The following is a 25,344-nucleotide window of genomic DNA, read 5'->3' as shown; positions in this document are numbered from 1 at the left end:
TGGGACCGGGTGTCACAGTGCGTTAGATACACTGTCCTTTCCCCCTCTGGGACCGGGTGTCACAGTGTGTTAGATACACTGTCCTTTCCCGCTCTGGGACTGGGTGTCACAGTGTGTTAGATACACTGTCCTTTCCCCCTCTGGGACCGGGTGTCACAGTGCATTAGATACACTGTCCTTTCCCCCTCTGGGACCGGGTGTCACAGTGCGTTAGATACACTGTCCTTTCCCCCTCTGGGACCGGGTGTCACAGTGTGTTAGATACACTGTCCTTTCCCCCTCTGGGACCGGGTGTCACAGTGCTTTAAATACACTGTCCTTTCCCTTCCAGGCCTGGAGCCCATAATCCAGACCTTCACTCCCAGTGCAGTACTGAGGGTTCGCTGCACTGTTGGAGGTGCCATCTTTTGGGAGACGCCATTAAACGAGGATCCCAGCTGCCCCTCATGTGGGACATAAGCTCCCACAACACTATTGGAAGAAGAGCAGGTGCTAAGTTTTGGGGCCCACATTCCTCCTTCAACCAACATCAGCAAAAGAAACCTGATTGAGCGGCTCACTGATCTGTTTGTCTGTCTGCGGGATCCTGATCTGTGCGAAAAGCACATTTGTCCAGTTCGGAACAGCTGGCTGGCTGACTGTGCGAGGGCTCCGCGATGGGCTTCGTACTCACTGAGGGCCTGTGAGAATCCCAACACCGAGTCGATCCGGAAACTGAGGGTCCCTCGCAGTATTTTGTTCTCAGCTTCTGAAATCAGACAAGTTCTCGTACATTAGCTGCTGCCCCCTTGAGTATCAAACTTGGCGCGTTACTTGAAGATTCCGTAACTTCGGGCCGAATCCGCCCCTTGCCTCAGCTCATCCGCTGCTGAAACCCTCATCATAGAATCATAGAAAGTTACAGCACAGAAGGAGGCCATTTCGGCCCATTGTGTCCGCGCCGGCCAACAAAAAGCTATCCAGCCTAATCCCACCTCCCAGCTCTTGGTCCGTAGCCCTGCAGGTTACAGCATCCCAAGTGCACATCCAAGTATTTTTTAAAAGTGATGAGGGATTTTGCCTCTACCACCCTTTCTGGCAGTGACTTCCAGACCCCCATAACCCTCTGGGTGAAGAAATCTCCCCTCAAATCCCCTCTAAACCTTCCCCCAATTACTTTAAATCTGTGCCCCCTGGTGTTTGACCCCAGTGCTAAGGGAAATAGGTCCTTTCCATCCACTTTATCTATGCCCCTCATAATTTTATACACCTCAATAAGGTCTCCCCTCAGCCTCCTCTGTTCCAAAGAAAACAGACCCAGCCTATCCAGCCTTTCCTCAGCTAAGATTCTCTACTCCCAGCAACATCCTTGTAAATCTCCTCTGCACCCTCTCTAGTGCAATCACAACTTTCCTGTAATGCGGTGACCAGAACTGCACGCAGTACTCTAGCTATGGCCTAACTAGTGTTTTATACTCATCTGTGGCTTCATTACCTCCAGACTCGACTATTCCAACATTTTCCTGGCCAGCCTGCCACCCTCGGTAAACTGGTGGTTATCCAAAACTCGGCCGCCCCCGTGTCCTAACTCGCACCGAGTCCCGTTCACCCATCACCCGCTGTGCTCGCTGACCTCTGTTGGGTGCCATACCCGGCGTCTCCTCGATTTCAAAAATTCTCATCCTCCTGTTCAAATCCCTCGACGGCCCTCGCCTCCCTCCTTACTTCTGTCATCTCCTGCAACCCTCCGAAATCTCTGCCCTCCTCCAATTCCGGCCTCTTGCGCATCCACCCCACCCCCCGATTTCCATCGCTCCACCATTGGCGGCCGCGCCATCAGCTGCCTGGGCCCTAAGCTCTGGAATTCCCTCCCTAAACCTCTCCGCCTCGCTACCTCTCATTAAGACGCTCCTTAAAACCGACCTCTTTGACCAAGCTTTTGGCCACCTGCCCTGTTATCTCCTTACGTGGCTCGGTGTCAAATTTTGTTTGGTAATCGCTCCTGTGAAGCGCCTTGGGACGTTTAACTACGTTAAAGGTGCTATATAAAGGCAAGTTGTTGTTGTAAAAGCTAGTGGGCCGGTACAAAAAGCAATTAGAAAGGCGAATGAAATGTTGTCCTTTCTCTCGGGGGGCTGGAACACAAAGGGCACCGCGCCTGAGGAAGGACATGTTGGCCTTGGTGAGGGGGAGCAGCGCAGAATCACCAGAATGATACCGGGGCTCAAAGGGTTAAATTACGAGGACGTGCTGCACAGGCTAGGCCTCCTCTTCCCGTGAGTTTAGAAGATTAAGGGGCGAGCTGATCGAGGTGTTTAAGATGATTAAAGGACTGGATAGGATAGATCGAGAGAAACTATTTCCTCTTGCGTGGCTTCAAATTAGAGCCAGGCCGTTCAGGAAGCACTTCTTCACACAAAGGGTCACGGAAATCTGGAACTCTCTCCCCGCAAAAGGCTGTGGATGCCGGGGGTCAATTGAAAATTTCAAGATCTGAGATGGATAGATCTGTGTTAGGTAAACCTAATTTGAAGCCCATGGGATTTAAGGGACAGTGGCTACATGGATACAAAATTGGCTAAGGAACAGAAAAAAACATAAGAAATAGGAGCAGGAGTAGGCCATTCGGCCCCTCGAGCCTACTCCACCATTCAATAAGATCATGGTTGTTATGATCTTGGCCTCAACTCCACTTTCCTGCCCATTCCCCATAACCCTCCACTCTCCTGTAGCTCAAATATCTGTCTATCTCCACCTTAAATATATCCACTGACTCCGCCTCCACACCTCTCTGGGGCAGAGAATTCCACAGATTCACGACCCTCCGAGAGAAGAAATTCCTCCTCATCTCCGTCTTAAATGGGCGGCCCCTTATTCTGAAACTATGCCCCCTAGTTCTAGATTCCCCCACGAGGAGTAACATCCTCTCAGTATCTACCCTGTCAAACCCCCTCAGAATCTTGTGGGCTAAAAATTGAGTAGCGTCCCATTTGGCGCTACTTTTAGCGCCCCGGAAAAATTACCACCCCCTTGCCGGAAATTGAGCGGTTGCGCCCCCAAGAGGTAAGTGGGGCGCTATTGGAAGCGCTCCGCATCCCTCTTTGGGGCGCTGCGAGTCAATATCGCGGTGCTATGTGGTGCTGCGGCACGTCGCACCGTGGTATTGCACACCTTCCTCTCCTTCTTAAAGGGGAGGGGCCTTGCGCAGCGCGACCCGGGGCCCAGCTGGGCCCCGGGGATCGGGAGTGCCGGCTAAAGAGCCCGGCACTCAAGAGAATTGCCGGGTTCTTGGAGTGCAGCCGGCACTCCGCGGGGGGAAGCGGTTCAGGACGGCCGGGGACGGGAGCGCAGGCAGGTGCTGGCAGGGGACCAGCAACAAAAATGGCCGCCCCGCACCTCGCCTTTAAATTGCGCCTCCCCGGCCGCAGGTTGGCCCCCCTGACTCCGTCGGACACCGCGTCTTGGGCACACAGGGCACAATTTCAAAGTTTGCAGATGGCACTAAACTCGGAAATGTAGTAAACGGTGAGGAGGGCAGTAACAGACTTCAGGAGGTGACACACAGACTGGTGAAATGGGTAGACGCATGGCAGGTGAAATTTACCGCAGAGAAGTGTGAAGTGATGCATTTTGGAAGGAAGAATGAGGAGAGGTAAAATCCCTGCCCTCTCAGGTGGAAGTAAAAAATCCCACGTCCATTATGGGAAGAAGAGCAAGGTGGTGGGCGGGGGAGGGTGCTGTTCACAGAATCACAGAAACCCCACAGTGCAGATAGAGGCCATTTCGGCCCATCGAGCCTGCACCAACACATATCCCACCCGATCCCCGTAACCCCACGTATTTAATCCCCCTAACACTAAGGGTCAATTTATCATAGCCAATCAACCTAACCCGCACATCTTTGGATTGTGGGAGGAAACCGGAGCACCCGGAGGAAACCCACGCAAACACGGGGAGAATGTGCAAACTCCACACAGACAGTCGCCCGAGGCCGGATTCGAACCCGGGTCCCTGGCGCTGTGAGGCAACAGTGCTAACCACTATGCCACCGTGTTCTCCCCCTACCGGTTTCCGGGGGCCGATATTTAGCCCTCAGCTAACACCGCTAAAAGAAACAGATTATTTGGGTCCTTCATCATGCTGCTGATTGTGGGATCTTGCTGTGCACAAACTGGCACTTGCTACATTACAACCCCGACCACACTTCAGAAAATAGTACGTCAAAGGCTGTGAGGTGCTTTGGGAAATCCTGAGGTAGTGAAAGGCACTGTATAACAACAACAACGACTTGTATTTATATAGCGGTTTTAACATAGTAAAACGTCCCACGGCGCTTCACAGGAGTATTAAAAGACAAAAAATTTGACACTGATCCACATAAGGAGAGATTAGGGCAGGTGACCAAAAGCTTGGTCAAAGAGGTAGGTTTTAAGGAGCTTCTTAAAGGAGGAAAGAGAGGTAGAGAGGCGGAGAGGTTTAGGGATGGAATTCCAGAGCTTATGGCCTCGGCCACCAATGGTGGAGCGATTATAATCAGGGGATGCTCAAGAGGACAGAATTTGAGGAGTGCAGATATCTGGGGGGGGGTGCGGGGGAGGGTTGTGGGACTGAGGGAGATTACAGAGATATGGAGGGGGCGAGGCCATGGGGGGGAGGATTTGAAAACAAGGCTGAGAATTTTGAAATCGAGGTGTTGCCGGACCGGGAGCCAATGTATGTCAGCGAGCACAGGGGGTGATGGGTGAATGGGACTTGGCAGCTGAGTTTTGGATGACCTCAAGTTTACGTAGGGTAGAATGTGGGAGGCCAGCCAGGAGCGCGTTGGAATAGTCTCGAGGTAACAAAGGCATGGATGAGGGTTTAAGTAGCGGATGAGCTGAGGCAAGGGTGGAGACAGGTGATGTTATGGAGGTGGAAGGAGGCAGTCTTAGTTATGCTGCAGAAATGTGGTCGGAAACATATCTCAGGATCAAATATGACACCAAGGTGGCGAAGAGTCTGGTTCAGCCTCAGACAGATGTTAGAGAGAGGGATGGAGTCAGTGGCTAGGGAACGGAGTTTGTGGCGAGGACCGAAAACAATGGCTTCGGTCTTCCCAATATTTAATTGGAGAAAATTTCTGCTCATCCAGAACTGGATGTCGGACAAGCAGTCTGACAAGTTAGAGACCGTGGAGGGGTACTTTGGAATGATCTAGTCCAGCACTCGTACCGCCATTGACACGAGAAACTAAGAGCCATGGTGTGGTCCGTATTGTTCAGGGTGTTCCTCAACATCGCCCCCACCCGCACCCCCCACCTCCAATGCAAAGAACCCAAAAGGGACACCATCGGGAATACACAGCGGCCCCGCGGAGCATAGGAGGACTTTTCCTTACCTTCTACGTTACTTTGGAGCGGAGTGCTGTGCGTCGTCCGCTGCCCAATGTAGTGGTTGATCAGGCTGGAGGTCTCGTAAGGATTCATGGAGAAGGGCTGCAAACCTGCAAAGAGGAGAGAGAGGGGCAGAGGGGAAAGTCAGATGGAGAATTCACTGGGCGGCCAGGGGAGCAAACAGGCCCCAGGCTCCGTCCTCGGCCTAGTGCTGAGTTAGCCTAATCTCACCCAGCGTGGGTGTGAGCCCCAAACACACACACACACACAGCAGGAAAGGCCCAGGCTCCATCCCCGGCCTAGTGCTGAGTTAGGCTAATCTCACCCGGTGTGGGAATGAGCCCCAAATACACACACACACACACAGCAGAAAAGGCCCAGGCTCCATTCTTGGCCTAATGCTGAGTTAGCCTAATCTCACCCAGTGTGGGAGTGAGCCCCAAACAAGGACATACACAGAGCAGGAAAGGCCCAGGCTCCATCCCCGGCCTAGTGCTGAGTTAGCCTGATCTCACCCGGTGTGGGAATGAGCCCCAAACACACACACACACACACACACACAGCAGGAAAGGCCCAGGCTCCATTCTCGGCCTAATGCTGAGTTAGCCTAATCTCACCCAGTGTGGGACTGAGCCCCACACACACACACAGCAAGAAAGGCCCAGGCTCCATCCCTGGCCTAGTGCTGAGTTAGCCTAACCTCACCCAGTGTGGGACTGAGCCCCCAACACACACAAAGCAAGAAAGGCCCAGGCTCCATCCCCAGCCTAGTGCTGAGTTAGCCTAATCTCACCCGGTGTGGGAGTGAGCCTCCCGCCACACACACACAGAGCAGGAAATGCCCAGGCTCCATTCTCGGCCTAGTGCTGAGTTAGCCTGATCTTACCCAGTGTGGGACTGAACCCCACACACAGGCACACCAGAGCAGGAAAGGCCCAGGCTCCATCCCCGGCCTAGTGCTGAGTCAGCCTGATCTCACCCGGTGTGGGAGTGAGCCTCCCCCCACACACACACAGTGCAGGAAAGGCCCAGGCTCCATCCTCGGCCTAGTGCTGAGTTAGCCTAATCTTACCCAGTGTGGGACTGTGCCCCACACACAGGCACACCAGAGCAGGAAAGGCCCAGGCTCCATCCTCGGCCTAGTGCTGAGTTAGCCTGATCTCACCCAGCGTGGGTGTGAACCCCAAACACACACACACACAGCAGGAAAGGTCCAGGCTCCATCATCGGCCTAGTGCTGAGTTAGCCTGATCTCACCCGGTGTAACAAGTTGCAGTAATACAACTGGGACTCAGCGGCTCTGAATTAGGGAGAGGGAACTTCGGTCAGAGTCCTTGCTCCCGGTCTCCATCCAGCTACTCTGAATGGATCGGTCTCATGTCTAATACTGTCTCTCCCTCCACCACGGTTACATAACCTGCCGGCATTATTGTCTCCCAGGATGTGGGCAAGGCTAGAATCATAGAAATTTACGGCACAGAAGGAGGCCATTCGGCCCATCGTGTCTGTGCCGGCCGACAAAGAGCGATCCAGCCTAATCCCACTTTCCAGCTCTTGGTCCGTAGCCCTGTAGGTTACGGCTGCTGCCTCATTTATTGACCCAACATGACTGCCTTGAGAAGAGGCTGGGGGGCCTTGTTCTTGATGCCATCACCCTCCTAAGCTGAGATTCTGACCCCATAGCCTCTCCATCACCAAGGCCGCCTATTTCCACCTTGGTAACATCGCCCCATTTCTGCCCCTGCCTCAGATCATCTGCTGCTGAAACCCTCCTCCATACCCTTGTCACCTCCAGGCTCGACTATTCCAACGCACTCCTGGCCAGCCTCCCGACTTCCACCCTCCACCAACTTGCACGCATCCAAACCTCTGCTGCCCGTGTCCGAACTCGCACCAAGTCAATTCACGCATCTCCCCCTGTGCTCGCTGACCGACATTGGCTCCCGGTCCGGCAACACCTCGATTTTAAAATTCTCACCCTTACGTTCAAATCCCTCCGTGGCCCATCACCCCCGCCCTCCCTATCTCTGTAATCTCCTCGAGTCCTACAACCCTACGAGATCTCTGCGCTCCGCCAATCCTGTCCTGCTGAGCATCCCTGATTTTAATCGCTCCACCACTGGCGGCCGTGCCGTCAGCTGCCTGAGCCCCAAGCTCAGGAAATTCCTCCCTAAACCTCTCCACCTCTTTGGCTCGCTCTCCTCCTCCAGTGTCAGCCAGTGGGTAGCTGTCTCGCATCTGTGTCAGAAGGTTCAGGGTTCAAGTGCCAATCCAGGGAACCGAGCAGAAAAAGCGAAGCTGGCACTGTCGGAGGGTCAGTACTGAGGGAGTGCTGCACTGTCGGAGGGGCAGTACTGAGGGAGTGCCGCACTGTCGGAGGGGCAGTACTGAGGGAGCGCTGCACTGTCGGAGGGTCAGTACTCAGGGAGTGCTGCACTGTCGGAGGGTCAGTACTGAGGGAGTGCTGCACTGTCGGAGGGTCAGTACTGAGGGAGCGCTGCACTGTCGGAGGGTCAGTACTGAGGGAGTGCTGCACTGTCGGAGGGTCAGTACTGAGGGAGCGCTGCACTGTCGGAGGGTCAGTACTGAGGGAGTGCTGCACTGTCGGAGGGTCAGTACTGAGGGAGCGCCGCACTGTCGGTGGGGCAGTACTGAGGGAGTCCTGCATTGTCGGAGGGTCAGTACTGAGGGAGTGCTGCACTGTCGGAGGGTCAGTACTGAGGGAGTTCTGCACTGTCAGAGGGGCAGTACTGAGGGAGCGCTGCACTGTCGGAGGGTCCGTACTCAGGGAGTGCTGCACTGTCGGAGGGTCAGTACTGAGGGAGTGCTGCACTGTCGGAGGGTCAGTACTGAGGGAGTCCTGCACTGTCGGAGGGGCAGTACTGAGGGAGCGCTGCACTGTTGGAGTGTCAGTACTGAGGGAGCGCTGCACTGTCGGAGGGTCAGTACTGAGGGAGTGCTGCACTGTCGGAGGGTCAGTACTGAGGGAGTGCTGCACTGTCGGAGGGTCAGTACTGAGGGAGTGCTCCACTGTCGGAGGGTCAGTACTGAGGGAGTGCCGCACTGTCGGTGGGGCAGAACTGAGGGAGTCCTGCATTGTCGGAGGGTCAGTACTGAGGGGGTGCTGCACTGTCGGAGGGTCAGTACTGAGGGAGTTCTGCACTGTCGGAGGGGCAGTACTGAGGGAGCGCTGCACTGTCGGAGGGTCAGTACTCAGGGAGTGCTGCACTGTCGGAGGGTCAGTACTGAGGGAGTGCTGCACTGTCGGAGGGTCAGTACTGAGGGAGCGCTGCACTGTCGGAGGGTCAGTACTGAGGGAGTGCTGCACTGTCGGAGGGTCAGGACTGAGGGAGCGCCGCACTGTCGGTGGGGCAGTACTGAGGGAGTCCTGCATTGTCGGAGGGTCAGTACTGAGGGAGTGCTGCACTGTCGGAGGGTCAGTACTGAGGGAGTTCTGCACTGTCGGAGGGGCAGTACTGAGGGAGCGCTGCACTGTCGGAGGGTCAGTACTCAGGGAGTGCTGCACTGTCGGAGGGTCAGTACTGAGGGAGCGCTGCACTGTCGGAGGGTCAGTACTGAGGGAGTGCTGCACTGTCGGAGGGTCAGGACTGAGGGAGCGCCGCACTGTCGGTGGGGCAGTACTGAGGGAGTCCTGCATTGTCGGAGGGTCAGTACTGAGGGAGTGCTGCACTGTCGGAGGGTCAGTACTGAGGGAGTTCTGCACTGTCGGAGCGTCAGTACTGAGGGAGCGCCGCACTGTCGGTGGGGCAGAACTGAGGGAGTCCTGCATTGTCGGAGGGTCAGTACTGAGGGGGTGCTGCACTGTCGGAGGGTCAGTACTGAGGGAGTTCTGCACTGTCGGAGGGGCAGTACTGAGGGAGCGCTGCACTGTCGGAGGGTCAGTACTCAGGGAGTGCTGCACTGTCGGAGGGTCAGTACTGAGGGAGTGCTGCACTGTCGGAGGGTCAGTACTGAGGGAGCGCTGCACTGTCGGAGGGTCAGTACTGAGGGAGTGCTGCACTGTCGGAGGGTCATGACTGAGGGAGCGCCGCACTGTCGGTGGGGCAGTACTGAGGGAGTCCTGCATTGTCGGAGGGTCAGTACTGAGGGAGTGCTGCACTGTCGGAGGGTCAGTACTGAGGGAGTTCTGCACTGTCGGAGGGGCAGTACTGAGGGAGCGCTGCACTGTCGGAGGGTCAGTACTCAGGGAGTGCTGCACTGTCGGAGGGTCAGTACTGAGGGAGTGCTGCACTGTCGGAGGGTCAGTACTGAGGGTGTCCTGCACTGTCGGAGGGGCAGTACTGAGGGAGCGTCGCACTGTCGGAGGGACAGTACTGAGGGAGCGCCGCTCTGTCGGTGGGGCAGTACTGAGGGAGCGTCGCACTGTTGGAGGGGCAGTACTGAGGGTGTGCCGCACTGTCGGAGGGGCAGTACTCAGAGAGTCCTGCACTGTCAGAGGGGCAGTACTGAGGGAGCGCTGCAATGTCGGTGGGGTTAGTGCTGAGGGAGCGCCGCACTGTCGGAGGGGTAGTACTGAGAGAGTCCTGCACTGTCAGAGGGGCAGTACTGAGGGAGCACCGCACTGTCGGAGGGTCAGTACTGAGGGAGTGCTGCACTGTCAGAGGGGCAGTACTGAGGGAGCACTGCACTGTCGTGTGGGGCAGTACTGAGGGAGCGCCGCACTGTCGGAGGGGCAGTACTGAGGGAGCGCCGCACTGTTGGAGGGGCAGTACTGAGGGACTGCCGCACTGTCAGAGGGGCAGTACTGAGAGAGCCCTGCACTTTCAGAGGGGCAGTACTGAGGGAGCGCTGCACTGTCGGTGGGGCAGTACTGAGGGAGCGCCGCACTGTCGGAGTGGCAGTACTGAGGGAGCGCCGCACTGTCGGAGGGGGCAGTACTGAGGGAGCGCCGCACTGTCGGAGGGGCAGTACTGAGGGAGCGCCGCACTGTCGGAGTGGCAGTACTGAGGGAGCGCCGCACTGTCGTAGGGGCAGTACTGATGGAGCGCCGCACTGTCGGAGGGGCTGTACTGAGGTAGCGCCGCACTGTCAGAGGGGCAGTACTGAGGGAGCGCTGCACTGCCAGAGGGGCAGTGCTGAGGGAGCGCTGCACTGTGCAGAGGGGCAGTACTGAGGGAGCGCTGCACTGTCGGAGGGGGAGTACTGAGGGAGCACTGCACTGTCGGAGGGTCAGTATTGAGGGAATGCTGCACTGTCAGAGGGGAAGTACTGAGGGAGCGCTGCACTGTCAGAGGGGCAGTACTGAGGGAGCGCTGCACCGTTAGGAGGGGCAGTACTGAGGGAGCGCTGCACTGTCAGAGGGGCAGTATTGAGGGAGCGCTGCACTGCCAGAGGGGCAGTACAGAGGGAGCGCTGCACTGTCAGAGGGGCAGTACTGAGGGGAGCGCTGCACTGTGAGAGGGGCAGTACTGAGGGAGTCCTGCACTGTCGGAGGGTCAGTACTGAGAGAGTCCTGCACTGTCAGAGGGGCAGTACTGAGGGAGCGCTGCACTGTTGGTGGGGCAGTACTGAGGGAGCACCCGCACTGTCGGAGGGTCAGTACTGAGGGAGTGCTGCACTGTCAGAGGGGGCAGTACTGAGGGAGCGCTGCACTGTCGGTGGGGCAGTACTGACGGAGCGCCGCACTGTCGGAGGGGCAGTACTGAGGGAGCGCCGCACTGTTGGAGGGGCAGTACTGAGGGAGCGCTGCACTGTCGGTGGGGGCAGTACTGAGGGAGGCGCCGCACTGTTGGAGGGGCAGTACTGAGGGAGCGCCGCACTGTCAGAGGGGCAGTTACTGAGAGAGTCCTGCACTGTCAGAGGGGCAGTACTGAGGGAGCGCTGCACTGTCGGTGGGGCAGCACTGAGGGGAGCCGCACTGTCGGAGGGCTAGACTGAGAGCGCCGCAGCTGTCAGGAGGGGCAGTACCAGCACTGTAGAGGGGCAGTACTGAGGGAGCGCTGCACTGCCAGTGCAGTACTAAGAGAGTCCTGCACTGTCAGAGGGGCAGTACTGTGGGAGCGCTGCACTGTCAGTGGGGGCAGTACTGAGGGAGCGCCGCACTGTCGGAGGGGTCAGTACCGAGGGAGTGCTGCACTGTCAGAGGAGCAGTACTGAGGGAGCGCTTGCACTGTCGGTGGGGCAGTACTGAGGAGCGCCGCACTGTCGGAGGGGCAGTACTGAGGGAGCGCCGCACTGTTGGAGGGGCAGTACTGAGGGAGCGCTGCAATGTTGATGGGGCAGTACTGAGGGAGCGCCGCACTGTCGGAGGGGCAGTACTGAGGGAGCGCCGCACTGTCGGAGGGGCAGTACTGAGAGAGTCCTGCACTGTCAGAGGGGCAGTACTGAGGGAGCGCTGCACTGTCGGTGGGGCAGTACTGAGGGAGCGCCGCACTGTCGGAGGGGCAGTACTGAGAGAGTCCTGCACTGTCAGAGTGGCAGTACTGAGGGAGCGTTGCACTGTCGGAGGGGCAGTACTGAGGGAGCGCCGCACTGTCGGAGGGGCAGTACTGAGAGAGTCCATTTTCCCAGAGTGCCCTTCGGGGTATCAAATGGGGTCTCGGTCTTCCCAACGTGAGATGGACCGCATGGTTGACGAGAATAAACTACAAGCTACCTACCCCCTATCTGGACAATGTCACTATCTGCGGGCAGAACCAGCAAGACCACGATCTAAATGTTGCGAGATTTTTAAAACTGCCCTAAAGCTGAATCTAACCTACAACGAAGACAAATGTGTCTTCAACACAACCCGTCTCTGTATCCTCGGCTGTGTGGTGGAAGATGGGGTAATTGGACCGGACCCTGACTGATTACGCCCCCTAAAGGAACTGCCCCTGCCACACAATCCCAAAGCCTTAAAAAGGTGCCTGGGATTTTTTTCGTATTATGCCCAATGGGTGCCCAATTACTCTGATAAGGCCCGACCCCTCATTAAATCGACGTCCTTCCCACTATCAGCTGAAGCTCGGGAGGCTTTCACCAGTATCAAACAGGACATTGAAAGGGCTGCACTGTGTGCAGTGGATGAAAGCATTCCCTTTCAAGTCGAAAGCGATGCGTCAGACTTTGCTTTAGCTGCGACCCTCAATCAGGCTGGGAGACCTGTGGCCTTCTTCTCCCGAACCCTTCAGGGACCTGAAATCAGGCACTCTTCTGTCGAGAAGGAGGCACAGGCTATAGTGGAGGCAGTGCGGCACTGGAGACACTACCTAGCCGGCAAACGTTTCACCCTGCTCACCGACCAGCGGTCGGTGGCTTTCATGTTTAATAACAAACAAAGGGGGAAAATCAAGAATGACAAAATACTCAGGTGGAGGATCGAACTATACACGTTCGACTATGATATTATGTACAGGCCGGGAGCCCTTAATGAACCCCCAGATGCCCTATCCCGGGGAATGTGTGCCAGCATTCATACGGACAAATTACAGGGTCTCCACAACGACCTCTGTCACCCAGGGGTCACCCGACTATACCATTTTATAAAGTCCCGCAATCTGCCCCACTCCATCGAGGAGGTCAGGGCAATGACCAGAGCCTGCCGCATCTGTGCGGAATGCAAGCCTCGTTTCTACAGGCCTGACCGTGCACACCTTATCAAAGCCACACGGCCATTCGAGCGCCTAAGTCTGGACTTCAAGGGACCCCTTCCCTCTGCCGACCGTAACGTATACTTCCTCAATATCATCGATGAATATTCCCGCTTCCCCTTCGCCATTCCCTGCCCAGACATGACCAGTGCCACGGTCATCAAGTGTCTCGGTAATCTATTCTGCATGTTTGGCATGCCGAACTACATACACAGCGATAGGGGGACGTCATTTATGAGTGACGAACTGCACCAGTTCTTGCTCTCAAAGGGGATAGCCACTAGCAGAACCACTAGCTACAACCCCCGGGGTAATGGGCAAGTGGAAAGGGAGAATGCTACTGTTTGGAAGGCTGTCACGTTAGCCTTAAAGTCAAAAGGCCTTCCAACCTCCCGCTGGCAAGAAGTCCTCCCAGACGTGCTCCACTCCATAAGGTCTCTGTTATGTACTGCCACTAACGCTACCCCTCACGAAAAGATGTTCGTTTTCCCCCAAAAATCTACCTCGGGCATATCTCTACCCGCGTGGCTGACGACTCCGGGGACAGTACTATTGCGGAAGCACGTGAGAGGCCATAAAACAGATCCCCTTGTGGAAAAGGTACAGCTCCTCCATGCAAACCCTCAGTACGCCTATATCGAATACTCTGACGGGCGAGAGGACACTGTTTCCATAAAAGACCTCGCTCCCTCGGGGAGCGGAGAGAACGATGAGAGACTACCCGAGGAAGACCTACACCAAAAAGAGACAGGACGCCCAGAGGTATCAATACCCAACTTTAACCTGGAGGACACTGCAGATAATCTGGAAGACACTGCGGAGGCCCCGGACAGCGGAGGAACCAGAATCCACTCCCCTAGAGACACCCCAACTGGCTTTGCGCCGATCACTGAGAACCGCAAAACCTCCTGACAGACTCACTTATACCAACTTTTAAGAAACATCACCCCGATGTACTAAATCTAAAGAAGGGGTGAATGTAATGAAATCTGTTTGTCTTGATCCTGTATTCGTTTTGCACTCATGTATATTACCCTCCCCCACACGGTGTAAAGTTTCACTTCCTCTTTCCTGACGAACCTGGAATGTTCCAGGTCTTGGCTCTTGGCTCCACCCCTGACTTCTCTTACATAAAGATCCCAGGATCTTTATGACTCATTCCTGCGAGCCAGTCAGTGTGTTGAGATGTTAGCTCTGATCTTAGTGATTAAAAGCCAACTTGTTAAAGTTTATAACTTCTAGTTTTGTGGTTATTGAAGGCACATCAGTCCTGCACTGTCAGAGGGGCAGTACTGAGGGAGCGCCACACTGTCGGAGGGGCAGTACTGAGGGAGCGCTGCACTGTCGGTGGGGCAGTACTGAGAGAGTCCTGCACTGTCTGAGGGGCAGTACTGAGAGAGTCCTGCACTGTCAGAGGGGCAGCACTGAGAGAGTCCTGCACTGTCAGGGGGGTAGTGCTGAGAGAGTCCTGCACTGTCTGAGGGGCAGTACTTATAAAGTCCTGCACTGTCAGAGAGGCAGTACTGAGGGAGCGCTGCACTGTCGGTGGGGCAGTACTGAGAGAGTCCTGCACTGTCTGAGGGGCAGTACTTATAAAGTCCTGCACTGTCAGAGAGGCAGTACTGAGGGAGCGCTGCACTGTCGGTGGCGCAGTACTGAGAGAGTCCTGCACTGTCAGAGGGGCAGTACTGAGAGAGTCCTGCACTGTCAGAGGGGCAGCACTGAGAGAGTCCTGCACTGTCAGAGGGGTAGTACTGAGGGAGCGCCGCACTGTCGGAGGGGCAGTACTGAGGGGGCGCCGCACTGTCAGAGGGGCAGTACTGAGGGAGCGCTGCACTGTCGGAGTGGCAGTACTGAGGGAGCGCCGCACTGTCGGAGGGGCAGTACTGAGGGAGCGCCGCACTGTCGGAGGGGCAGTACTGAGGGAGCGCCGCACTGTCGGAGGGGCAGTACTGAGGGAGCGCCGCACTGTCGGAGGGGCAGTACTGAGGGAGAGCTGCACTGTCGGAGGGGCAGTACTGAAGGAGTCCTGCACTGTCAGATTGGCAGTACAGAGGGAGTCCTGCACTGTCGGAGGGGCAGTACTGAGAGAGTCCTGCACTGTCGGAGGGGCAGTACTGAGAGAGTCCTGCACTGTCGGAGGGGCAGTACTGAGGCAGTCCTGCACTGTCGGAGGGGCAGTACTGAGGGAGTCCTGCACTGTCGGAGGGGTAGTAATGAGGGAGTCCTGCACTGTCGGAGGGGCAGTACTGAGGGAGTCCTGCACTGTCGGAGGGGTAGTACTGAGTTAGTCCTGCACTGTCGGAGGGGCAGTACTGAGGGAGTCCTGCACTGTCGGAGGGGCAGTACTGAGGGAGTCCTGCAGTGTCGGAGGGGCAGTACTGAGGGAGTGCTGCACTGTCAGAGGGTCAGTACTGAGGGAGCGCTGCACTGTCAGAGGGGCGGTACTGAGGGAGCGTTGCACTGTCGGAGGGGCAGTACTGAGGGAGCGCCGCACTGTCGGAGGGGTAGTACTGAGAGAGTCCTGCACTGTCAGAGGGGCAATACTGAGAGAGCGCTACACTGTCAGAGGGGCAGTACTGAGGGAGAACTGCACTGTCAGAGGGGCAATACTGAGGGAGCGCTGCACTGTCAGAGGGGCAGTACTGAGGGAGCGCTGCACTGTCAGAGGGGCAGTACTGAGGGAGCGCTGCACTGTCGGAGGAAGTACTGAGGGAGCGCCGCACTGTCGGAGGGTCAGTACTGAGGGAGTCCTGAACTGTCAGAGGGGCAGTACTGAGGGAGCGTTGCACTGTCGGAGTGGCAGTACTGAGGGAGCGCCGCACTGTCGGAGGGGTAGTACTGAGAGAGTCCTGCACTGTCAGAGGGGCAATACTGAGAGAGCGCTACACTGTCGGAGGGGCTGTACTGAGGGAGCGCTGCACTGTCAGAGGGGCAGTACTGAGGGAGCACTGCACTGTCAGAGGGGCAATACTGAGGGAGCGCTGCACTGTCAGAGGGGCAGTACTGAGGGAGCGCTGCACTGTCAGAGGGGCAGTACTGAGGGAGCGCTGCACTGTCGGAGGAAGTACTGAGGGAGCGCCGCACTGTCGGAGGGTCAGTACTGAGGGAGCGCTGCTCTGTCAGAGGGGCAGTACTGAGGGAGCGCTGCACTGTCAGAGGGGCTGTACTGAGGGAGCGCTGCACTGCCAGAGGGGCATTACTGAGGGAGCACTGCACTGTCGGAGGGTCAGTACTGAGGGAGTGCTGCACTGTCAGAGGGGCAGTACTGAGGGAGCGCTGCACTGTCAGAGGGGCAATACTGAGGGAGCGCTGCACTGTCAGAGGGGCAGTACTGAGGGAGCGCTGCACTGTCAGAGGGGCAGTACTGAGTGAGCGCTGCACTGTCAGAGGGGCAGTACTGAGGGAGCGCCGCACTGTCGGAGGGTCAGTACTGAGGGAGTCCTGAACTGTCAGAGGGGCAGTACTGAGGGAGCGTTGCACTGTCGGAGGTGCAGTACTGAGGGAGCGCCGCACTGTCGGAGGGGTAGTACTGAGAGAGTCCTGCACTGTCAGACGGGCAATACTGAGAGAGCGCTACACTGTCGGAGGGGCTGTACTGAGGGAGCGCTGCACTGTCAGAGGGGCAGTACTGAGGGAGAACTGCACTGTCAGAGGGGCAATACTGAGGGAGCGCTGCACTGTCAGAGGTGCAGTACTGAGGGAGCGCTGCACTGTCAGAGGGGCAGTACTGAGGGAGCGCTGCACTGTCGGAGGAAGTACTGAGGGAGCGCCGCACTGTCGGAGGGTCAGTACTGAGGGAGTCCTGCACTGTCAGAGGGGCAGTACTGAGGGAGCGCCGCACTGTCGGATGGGCAGTACTGAGAGAGTCCTGCACTGTCAGAGGGGCAGTACTGAGAGAGCGCTGCACTGTCGGAGGGGCAGTACTGAGGGAGCGCCGCACTGTCGGAGGGGCAATACTGAGGGAGCGCTGCACTGTCGGTGGGGCAGTACTGAGAGAGTCCTGCACTGTCAGAGGGGCAGTACTGAGAGAGTCCTGCACTGTCAGAGGGGCAGTACTGAGAGAGCCCTGCACTGTCAGAGGGGCAGTACTGAGGGAGCGCTGCACTGTTGGAGGGGCAGTACTGAGGTAGTCCTCCACTGTCGGAGGGGCAGTACTGAGGGGGTCCTGCACTTTCGGAGGGGCAGTACTGAGGGAGTCCTGCACTGTCGGAGGGGCAGTACTGAGGGAGTCCTGCACTGTCGGAGGGGCAGTACTGAGGGAGTCCTGCACTGTCGGAGGGGCGGTACTGAGGGAGTCCTGCACTGTCGGAGGGGCAGTACTGAGGGAGTCCTGCACTGTCGGAGGGGCAGTACTGAGGGAGTCCTGCACTGTCGGAGGGGTAGTGCTGAGAGAGTCCTGCACTGTCAGAGGGGCAGTACTGAGAGAGCGCTACACTGTCGGAGGGGCAGTACTGAGGGAGCGCCGCACTGTCGGAGGGGCAGTACTGAGGGAGCGCTGCACTGTCGGTGGGGCAGTACTGAGAGATTCCTGCACTGTCAGAGGGGCAGTACTGAGAGAGTCCTGCACTGTCAGAGGGGCAGTGCTGAGACAGTCCTGCACTGTCAGCAGGGCAGTACTGAGAGAGTCCTGCACTGTCAGAGGGGCAGTACTGAGGGAGCGCCGCACTGTCGGAGGGGCAGCACTGAGGGAGCGCCGCACTGTCGGAGGGGCAGTACTGAGGGAGCGCTGCACTGTCGGCGGGGCAGTACTGAGGGAGTGCCGCACTGTCGGAGGGGCAGTACTGAGGGAGCGCTGCACTGTCGGAGGGGCAGTATTGATGGAGTGCTGCACTGTCGGAGGGGCAGTACTGAGGGAGCGCTGCACTGTCGGAGCGGCTGTACAGAGGGAGCGCTGCACTGTCCTGTCCTGATCTCTTTGGAAGACAGGATTAAAGGTGAAGAATTAATCCTTGGGCGAGGGACCAGACAAGGGCGAGACCAGTCGAACAAGGAGCCAGGACCTTCGGGCGATGGAGGAGGAGGAGGGCCGGCGGATGACCGAGGATTTTAAGTCGAAGATGTTGTGTATGTAATATGTGTGCTACTTTGAACCTATGGACAGGACTGCACTACTTGTAGGGCGTAGTGATACGCAGTACCACTCCTGGCCATAGGGGTATAAATAGTACTGTGGGTACTGATCTCCCCTCAGTTCCCGCCTGTGGGCATGAAGTGAAGACCTACGTGCAGTCCCTACCTCCAACCAGTAAAGACCTGTTTGAGTTATACGTTTAAGTCTTTGTGTTAATTGTTCAATACAATACACATACTTAACACTGGCGACGAGTCGGTTCGAACCCTGCGGCAGTTATTCCACGGCGGCTTCGTCCAAAGACAGGACGTTGAAGAGAGGTTTCAATCCTCAACACCCCACTCAAAACTGAAGGGCAGCAGAAATCCTGACAGCTTCCAGCGACTGGAAGCGACAGGCATTAGGACCCTGAAGCCTCCATAACCTCGTGGGTAAGCCAGAGCCTGGGAGGGAGCGAGCAAGAGCCGCGTGAGCGGGTGAGCCAGAGGCCGGGAGCCGCTTCAAGTGCGAGGCGCAGCGCGGGCCAGCGATCGGGACCAAAGATAAGGGCCGCACTCGGACTGAAAGGCGCAGCGGCTGCAGAAGCTCAAGGTGCGAGAGCCGCGGTGCACAGCGCGGGCTATCGATCGCGGCGAAGATAAGGGCCGCACTCGGGGGCTGAAGGGAGACGGCGTCGGGGGACGGGTGAAGACCGCCAAGCGCGGGAAAACCGCCATTTTGTGGGCGGAGGACGACGGCAAGAGCGGGAAGCCGCCATCTTTGATAACAAGTAAAGAAAATAAAATCTGAGAAATTGCAAATCTACAATGCCTAAACACGGGAATATTAGCACCTTTGATAGTGACCTCGAAGATTGGGCCATATATGTTGAAAGAGTAAAAAATTATTGTAAGGCCAATAAAATTCGTGACCAAGATAAAGCTCTAACATTATTAAATTTAATGGGTGCGAAGACATACGGGCAATTGAAACACCTGTTATCACCAGATGAACCGACGGATAAGACGTTCGATGAGATTGTTACTGTCCTGAAAGATCATCTAAACCCCACGCCGCTGATGCTAGCGGAACGATTTAAATTTTATGACAGAAGGCAGCTACAGCATGAAAGCAATGCTGAATATTTGCTGGAATTGCGTAAATTAGCGAAATATTGCCAGTTTGGAACGGGACTGACAGATGCACTACGAGACAAATTTGTGTGTGGTTTATTTAAACAGGATACACAAAAGCGACTGCTCGAGGAGAATGAGCTGACGCTTGAGAAGGCGGTCACTATGGCAGCAGCACACGAAGCCGCAGCGAGAGGCACGGCAGTAATGCAGCTACGGTCACCGGAGCTCAGTGCACACAAATTGGGTGTGAGTTCTGGCAAATGTTATCGTTGTGGAAAGACAACGCATGATCAGAACCAGTGTTGGTTTAAAAACCAAGAATGTAGAACTTGTGGTAGGCTTGGACATATAGCTAGAGTATGCAGGTCAGGGAAGAAGACCAGCAACAAGAAGTCACCGCAAGGAAAATATGCAAAGGTACACAAGGTGACCGAACAGGAGTCCGATTCAGACGCTAGCAGTAATGAACTGGCTAGCTTAAGAGTACTCAACGCTGGTAAGGGTGCAGACCTCCAGACAATTTGGGTCACTCTTCAGATAGAAGGAGTCCAAGTAAAACTGGAATTGGACACTGGATCGGCATTGACGGTCATAAATAAGAAAGATTACGGAAAGTTATTCCAGCATATTCCCCTACAGGATACGGGGATTATATTGAAAACATACACGGGGCAAAGAGTGTACCCCATCGGGAAAATAGAGGTTGCAGTGGTCCACAAGGGCGAAGACAGTCAAATAATGGACTTATATGTGATATCTGAAGGAGGTCCTCCACTACTAGGACGGGAGTGGATTAGGAAAATGAATATGGACTGGCATTTCCTACAAACAATAACGAGTGAGAACTCGGTGAAGATAGTCGGCCCAGACTCTGGAACGGATGATGGTAAGTCCAACTCAGGTGCAAAAGACAAAGTTTCAGCACAGAATTCCACTGAGCAACAACAACATAGTTTAACTGTGGATTCTGAGTCTGGCAAGTCTACTGATGTGCCCATTTCTGAGGGACACCGGGCTCGAACTCAACTCCATTTCAAACTACAACAGCAATTAGAACAAATGCTTCGCCGTTTTGAGCAAGAGTTGAATGCAACGAAAGAGTTCTTGGATATAGAGTTGGAGAATCTGGAAAGACAACAGAAGCAGCTGATGGAGAAAATGGAGCTGGAGCACACAAAACGTCTGATGTCAGAGGAGTTAACGGTCAGCCAACTCCTGCATATGCTGAAGGACAGGACTCTGAAATGGGAAAAACTTGAACACGAACTTCAATATTCAAACGAAAGGGGTTCGGAGCTCTCAAAGGTTATTGGAAGAGCTGAGGTGGCAACACAGACTGAGATGACTGCAACAGAGCAGCCTTGGATGCCAAAAGTACGCTGACTCACGTCAACGTAGAACAACAGACCGCTGAAACAGCTGCTCCGGTAGAGGGATTGAATAGTCCGATCAATCAATCTCCAAAAGAAGTTGAAGTAGTAAAATCTCAAATGAGGTCATTAGTAAACGACTTGCTGAAAGCCCAGAAAAAGCTGGATGAAGAGGTACGCATGAAGAAGTCTCTTCAGGAAAGATGTCTGGACTTGGAACAAAAGCTGGCTAACGCCCAGCTGGGTATGGAGGAAATAGAAGACCCTCTCGCTGGCCTAGATCAGGACGACACCGAATATTACTATGTCCTGTCCTGCCCAACTTGTAACTTCGACTCCCACCATACAGAAATCATGGAGGAGCACCGAAAGTCTACGGAACATCGGGAGAAGGTGGCTCTACTACGGAAAAAGGAGGAAGAGAAGGAGGAACTGCGCATGCAGCTGGCAGCTGACAGTGGAGCCCAGAGAGTCTCCAAGAAGCAGAAAAGGAAAAGTCGAAACAGAAGATGACCCATCTGAACCATTATTACCTCTACCAGATCACACACGTGGTCCCTCCGAAAGGAGCCAATTCAGTTCGGAAGTTCAAACTGTTAAATTCATGGAAGGACTATTGAATGAGTCACTCCAGCAACGTGAACCGACTACACCACAGAGATTGAATCTGTGAACTGTTTTCCGCAGAGACTGAATCTGTGATCTGTTTTGACATGAAGTTATCTATGTATCTATGTTATTCTGTTATGTAAACCTGAAGTTATATATGTATATATATTATTACGTTATGTTAAATGGGGAGATGACTGTAAAGCTAAGAAGGGAGGAATGTTGTGTATGTAATATGTGTGCTACTTTGAACCTATGGACAGGACTGCACTACTTGTAGGGCGTAGTGATACGCAGTACCACTCCTGGCCATAGGGGTATAAATAGTACTGTGGGTACTGATCTCCCCTCAGTTCCCGCCTGTGGGCATGAAGTAAAGACCTACGTGCAGTCCCTACCTCCAACCAGTAAAGACCTGTTTGAGTTATACGTTTAAGTCTTTGTGTTAATTGTTCAATACAATACACATACTTAACAGAAGAGAAAGAATTTAGGAGGCCATTCAGCCCCTCGAGCCTGTTCCGCCATTCGACCAGGTCATGGCTGCACTGTATCTTAACTCCATCTACCCACCTTGGTTCTGTAACCCTTAATACCCTTACCCAACAAAAATCTATCCATCTGAGCTCTGAAATTCTCAATTGACCTCCAGCCTCAACAACTTTTAGGGGGCGAGTGTTGTAGATTTCCACTGCCCTTTGTGTGAAGTGTTTCCTGACATCACCCCTGAACGGCCTGGCTCTAATTTTAAATTTATGCCCCCTTGTTCTGGACTCCCCCCACCAGAGGAAATTTTTGTCTCCATCTACTCCATCAACTCCTTTAATCATCTTAAACACCTCGATTAGATCACCCCTTAATCTCCTATACTGAAAGGAATACTTGCCAAGTGACGATACCCAGCTCTACCTCACCACCACCTCGCTTGACCCCTCCACTGTCTCTACATTGTCAGGCTGCTTGTCCGACATCCAGTCCTGGAGGAGCAAAAATTTTCTCCAATTAAATATTGGGAAGACCGAAGCCATTGTTTTCGGTCCCCGCCACAAACTCCGTTCCCTCGTCACTGACTCCATCCCTCTCCCTAACATCTGTCTGAGGCTGAACCACACTGTTCGCCACCTTGGTGTCATATTTGACCCTGAAATGAGCTTCCGACCACATATCTGCGCCATAACTAAGACCGCCTATTTCCACCTCCGTAACATCACCTGTCTCCGCCCTTACCTCAGCTCATCCGCTGCTGAAACCCTCATCCATGCCTTTGTTACCTCGAGGCTTGACTATTCCAACGCACTCCTGGTTGGCCTCCCACATTCCACCCTCCGTAAACTTGAGGTCATCCAAAACTCGGCTGCCCGTGTACTTACTTGCACCAAGTCCCACTCACTCATCACCCCCTGTGCTCGCTGACCTACATGGGCTCCCGGTCCGACAACGGCTCGATTTTAACATTCTCATCCTTGTTTTCAAATCCCTCCAGAGCCTTGCCCCTCCCCACCTCTGTAACCTCTTTCTATTCTCAAGCGAATGCAAGCCTAGTCTGTGCAACCTGTCCTTATAATTTAACCCTTTTAGCTCTGGTGTCAGTCTGGTGAATCTGCGCTGCACCCACTCCAAGGTCAATATATCCTTCCTGAGGTGCGGGGCCCAGAACTGAGCACAGTAACTCCAGGTGGGGTCTGACCAGAGCTTTATACAACTGCAGCATAACTCCCTCCCCTTTGTATCCCAGCTCAGTCGAGATAAAGTCCAACCTCCCATTAGATTTTTACATTATTTTTTTCCACCTGACCACTAGGTTTTAGTGTTTTCTGTTGGATCCCTAAATCTCTCTGCTCCCAAATTTTATAAAGTATTTACAGCACAGGCCCTTCGGCCCAACTGGTCCGTGCCGGTGTTTAGGCTCCACACGAGCCTCCTCCCACCTCATCTTCATCTCACCCTCTCACCAACTCCCTCTACTCCTTTCTCCCTCATGTGTTTCTCTAGCTCCCCCTTAAATGCATCTATGCTACTCGCCTTAACCACTCCCTGTGGTAGCGAGTTCCACATTCTCACCACTCTCTGGGTGTGGTAAACCACTGTTATTGTTGTTCACCGTTGTTGTTGTTGTTGCACACTGTTGTATCTATGCATGCCTCAGCTGGCTCCGCCCCTGGCTCCACCCACATGCCCAGGTATAAAGGTGACTGCTCTGCAGCCCCCTGCCTTCTTGGAAACCAGTCAACCACGAGAGGCATGCTCTGTTCTTTGTTAATAAAAGCCTTTTGGTTACTCTCCTAACTCCCTGGCCTAGAAATTGGGTTTTGGCTTAGCCAGGGCTTTAGCGCCGGAAGTTAGTGCCGGCGCTAAGTCCCCCTGCGCGCGCCAAATATTCAGTAGCGCCGCGCCCAAACGGCTGCCGGCGCTACTGAAGGGTCTTAGCGCCTGGAAAAGGGCACTAACTGCCGTTTAGCGCCGCAATTCCGGCGCTGCGGCACCCGATGCGGTGCGGCAGGCTGGGGAAGTGCAGGCCTCCTCCTTCCGTTAAGGAGGAGCTGCCTGCACCCGGCCGCGGCCCGCGCAAATCTGTTTAAAAATGAGCCCGGCACCTCGGACAAGTGCCGGGCTTGCATCTGTTCCGGGGGGGGCGGCGGGGAGAAGTCCGGGGAGGGAGCTGCGGGCAGGCGGCCGGCGGGAAAGCGGCCGGCCGCCGCGGGGCCTTTAATGCGCCGGCGCAAACACGTGTTGGACTCTGTTGCCAGAGTCTTAGTTGCGGCTGCCACGGGCGAGGCGGCCGCAACTGAATTTCGGCGCTGGGGCCCGTCGGCATGGCAACCGGGACGCTGCGCACACCGATGACGTCATCGGTGCCGGCGCAGCGCTACCGGTGCAACGCCGCTTTAGGGCCCCAGGGAATTTTTCAACTGGCCATAACTCTGGCGCTAGTCCCTCTAGCGCCTCAAAAGCGGCGCTAAGGCTAGTGAATTTCTAGGCCTCTGTCTTTTATGAGTAATTGATAGCGCATCAATTTTATTAACAAAAACAAAATGTCGGCACCAAACGCTGAGCAGCAGGCGCTGCAGCAAATGACGGCACCAAACGCTGAGCAGCAGGCGCTGCTGCATGCCCTCAGACCAACATGCCTGGACCTAGACCCTCAAGAGGCGGGTTCGTCTACCAAGTTTGCACAATGGCTGCGTTGCTTCGAAGCTTACCTGGAAGCCTCAGCCGTGACACTAGATGGAAACAAACTAAAAATCCTGGCCTCCAAGGTGGGCCACCAAGTCTACATGCTCATCCAGGACGCGACTACCTACGCGGCGGCTATCGATCTGCTAAAAGGACAATACACACGCCCGGTAAATACGGTTTATGCCAGACACCTCCTGAGATCCCGCAAACAGCAGTCCGGGGAATCGGTGGAGGCATTCCTACGGGCACTACAGATACTCGGCCGAGCCTGCGATTGTAAAGAGGTATCGGCCGCGACACACACGGAGGGGCTTATCTGAGATGCTTTCGTTGCGGGCCTCAAGTCTGACTACTCCCGGCAGAGACTGCTGGAGAAGGGCGAAATCGACCTGAAGAAGGCAGTGTCCCTCGCGATCTCGCCAGACGCGGCCCACCGGAATATGGACGCATTCTCCCCTAATCGCTCCGCACCGTGGACGCCGCAACCTTGGGTCATGGGACCGCCACCCCCGGCACCAACTGCTGCAGCGATGTCCAAGGGCCCGAAATATTACTTTTGTGGCCAGGCAAAACACCCCAGAGCACGCTGCCCGGCGAAAAACGCTACCTGCTCTGGCTACGGGAAGAAAGGACACTACGTCAGTGCCTGCAAAGGTAAAACCGCTAACGCCAGCAGCGCCGCGTGTGAACCATGGGGGCAGCCATCTTGTCCACCATCTTGGACACCTCCAGCGCGTGGGGTTCGGGATCATGGGCACAGCCATTTTGTCCGCCATCTTGGACGCCTCCAACTCCAATCGCGGGTGACCCGGACTCAACCACCGCCTCGTCTGATGACCACAGCGACTCGCTCGACCATACACTGGCCTCCGTGACGCTGGACCAATCTCTCCCTCACCAACTGTCCAGGTCCATGATGGACATTACGGTAAACGGCCGCGCCACTACCTGCCTTTTCGACAGCGGGAGCACGGAGAGCTTTATCCACCCCGACACGGTGCGCAGTTACTCTCTCCCGGTCCTGCCAACGCGCCATCGGATCTCTATGGCTTCCAA

The 25,344-nt window shown here is 55.4% G+C and overlaps 1 protein-coding gene across 4 annotated transcripts in view; it reads right to left on the bottom strand.

Moving 5' to 3' along the window:
- LOC147095467 (active breakpoint cluster region-related protein-like) overlaps positions 1-25,344 on the bottom strand; it is a 334,266-nt gene that overhangs the window by 88,169 nt on the left and 220,753 nt on the right. For all 4 annotated transcript variants that reach the window (XM_085974613.1, XM_085974616.1, XM_085974612.1 and 1 more), the window contains exons 13-14: positions 5,357-5,461; positions 674-748 (exon numbers count right to left, since the gene is read on the bottom strand). In XM_085974613.1, the coding sequence (XP_085830739.1) occupies positions 674-748; positions 5,357-5,461 (180 nt within the window). The remainder of the gene's footprint in view (positions 1-673; positions 749-5,356; positions 5,462-25,344) is intronic.

The sequence above is a fragment of the Somniosus microcephalus genome, unplaced genomic scaffold (genome assembly GCF_052327205.1).
Source record: "Somniosus microcephalus isolate GS21.2 unplaced genomic scaffold, FLI_Smic_1.0 unresolved_chr1, whole genome shotgun sequence".
In the NCBI taxonomy this organism is placed as follows: domain Eukaryota; kingdom Metazoa; phylum Chordata; class Chondrichthyes; order Squaliformes; family Somniosidae; genus Somniosus; species Somniosus microcephalus.
The sequence above is the reverse complement of the archived record's forward strand: the minus strand, read 5'-3'. Positions and strand labels throughout refer to the sequence as shown.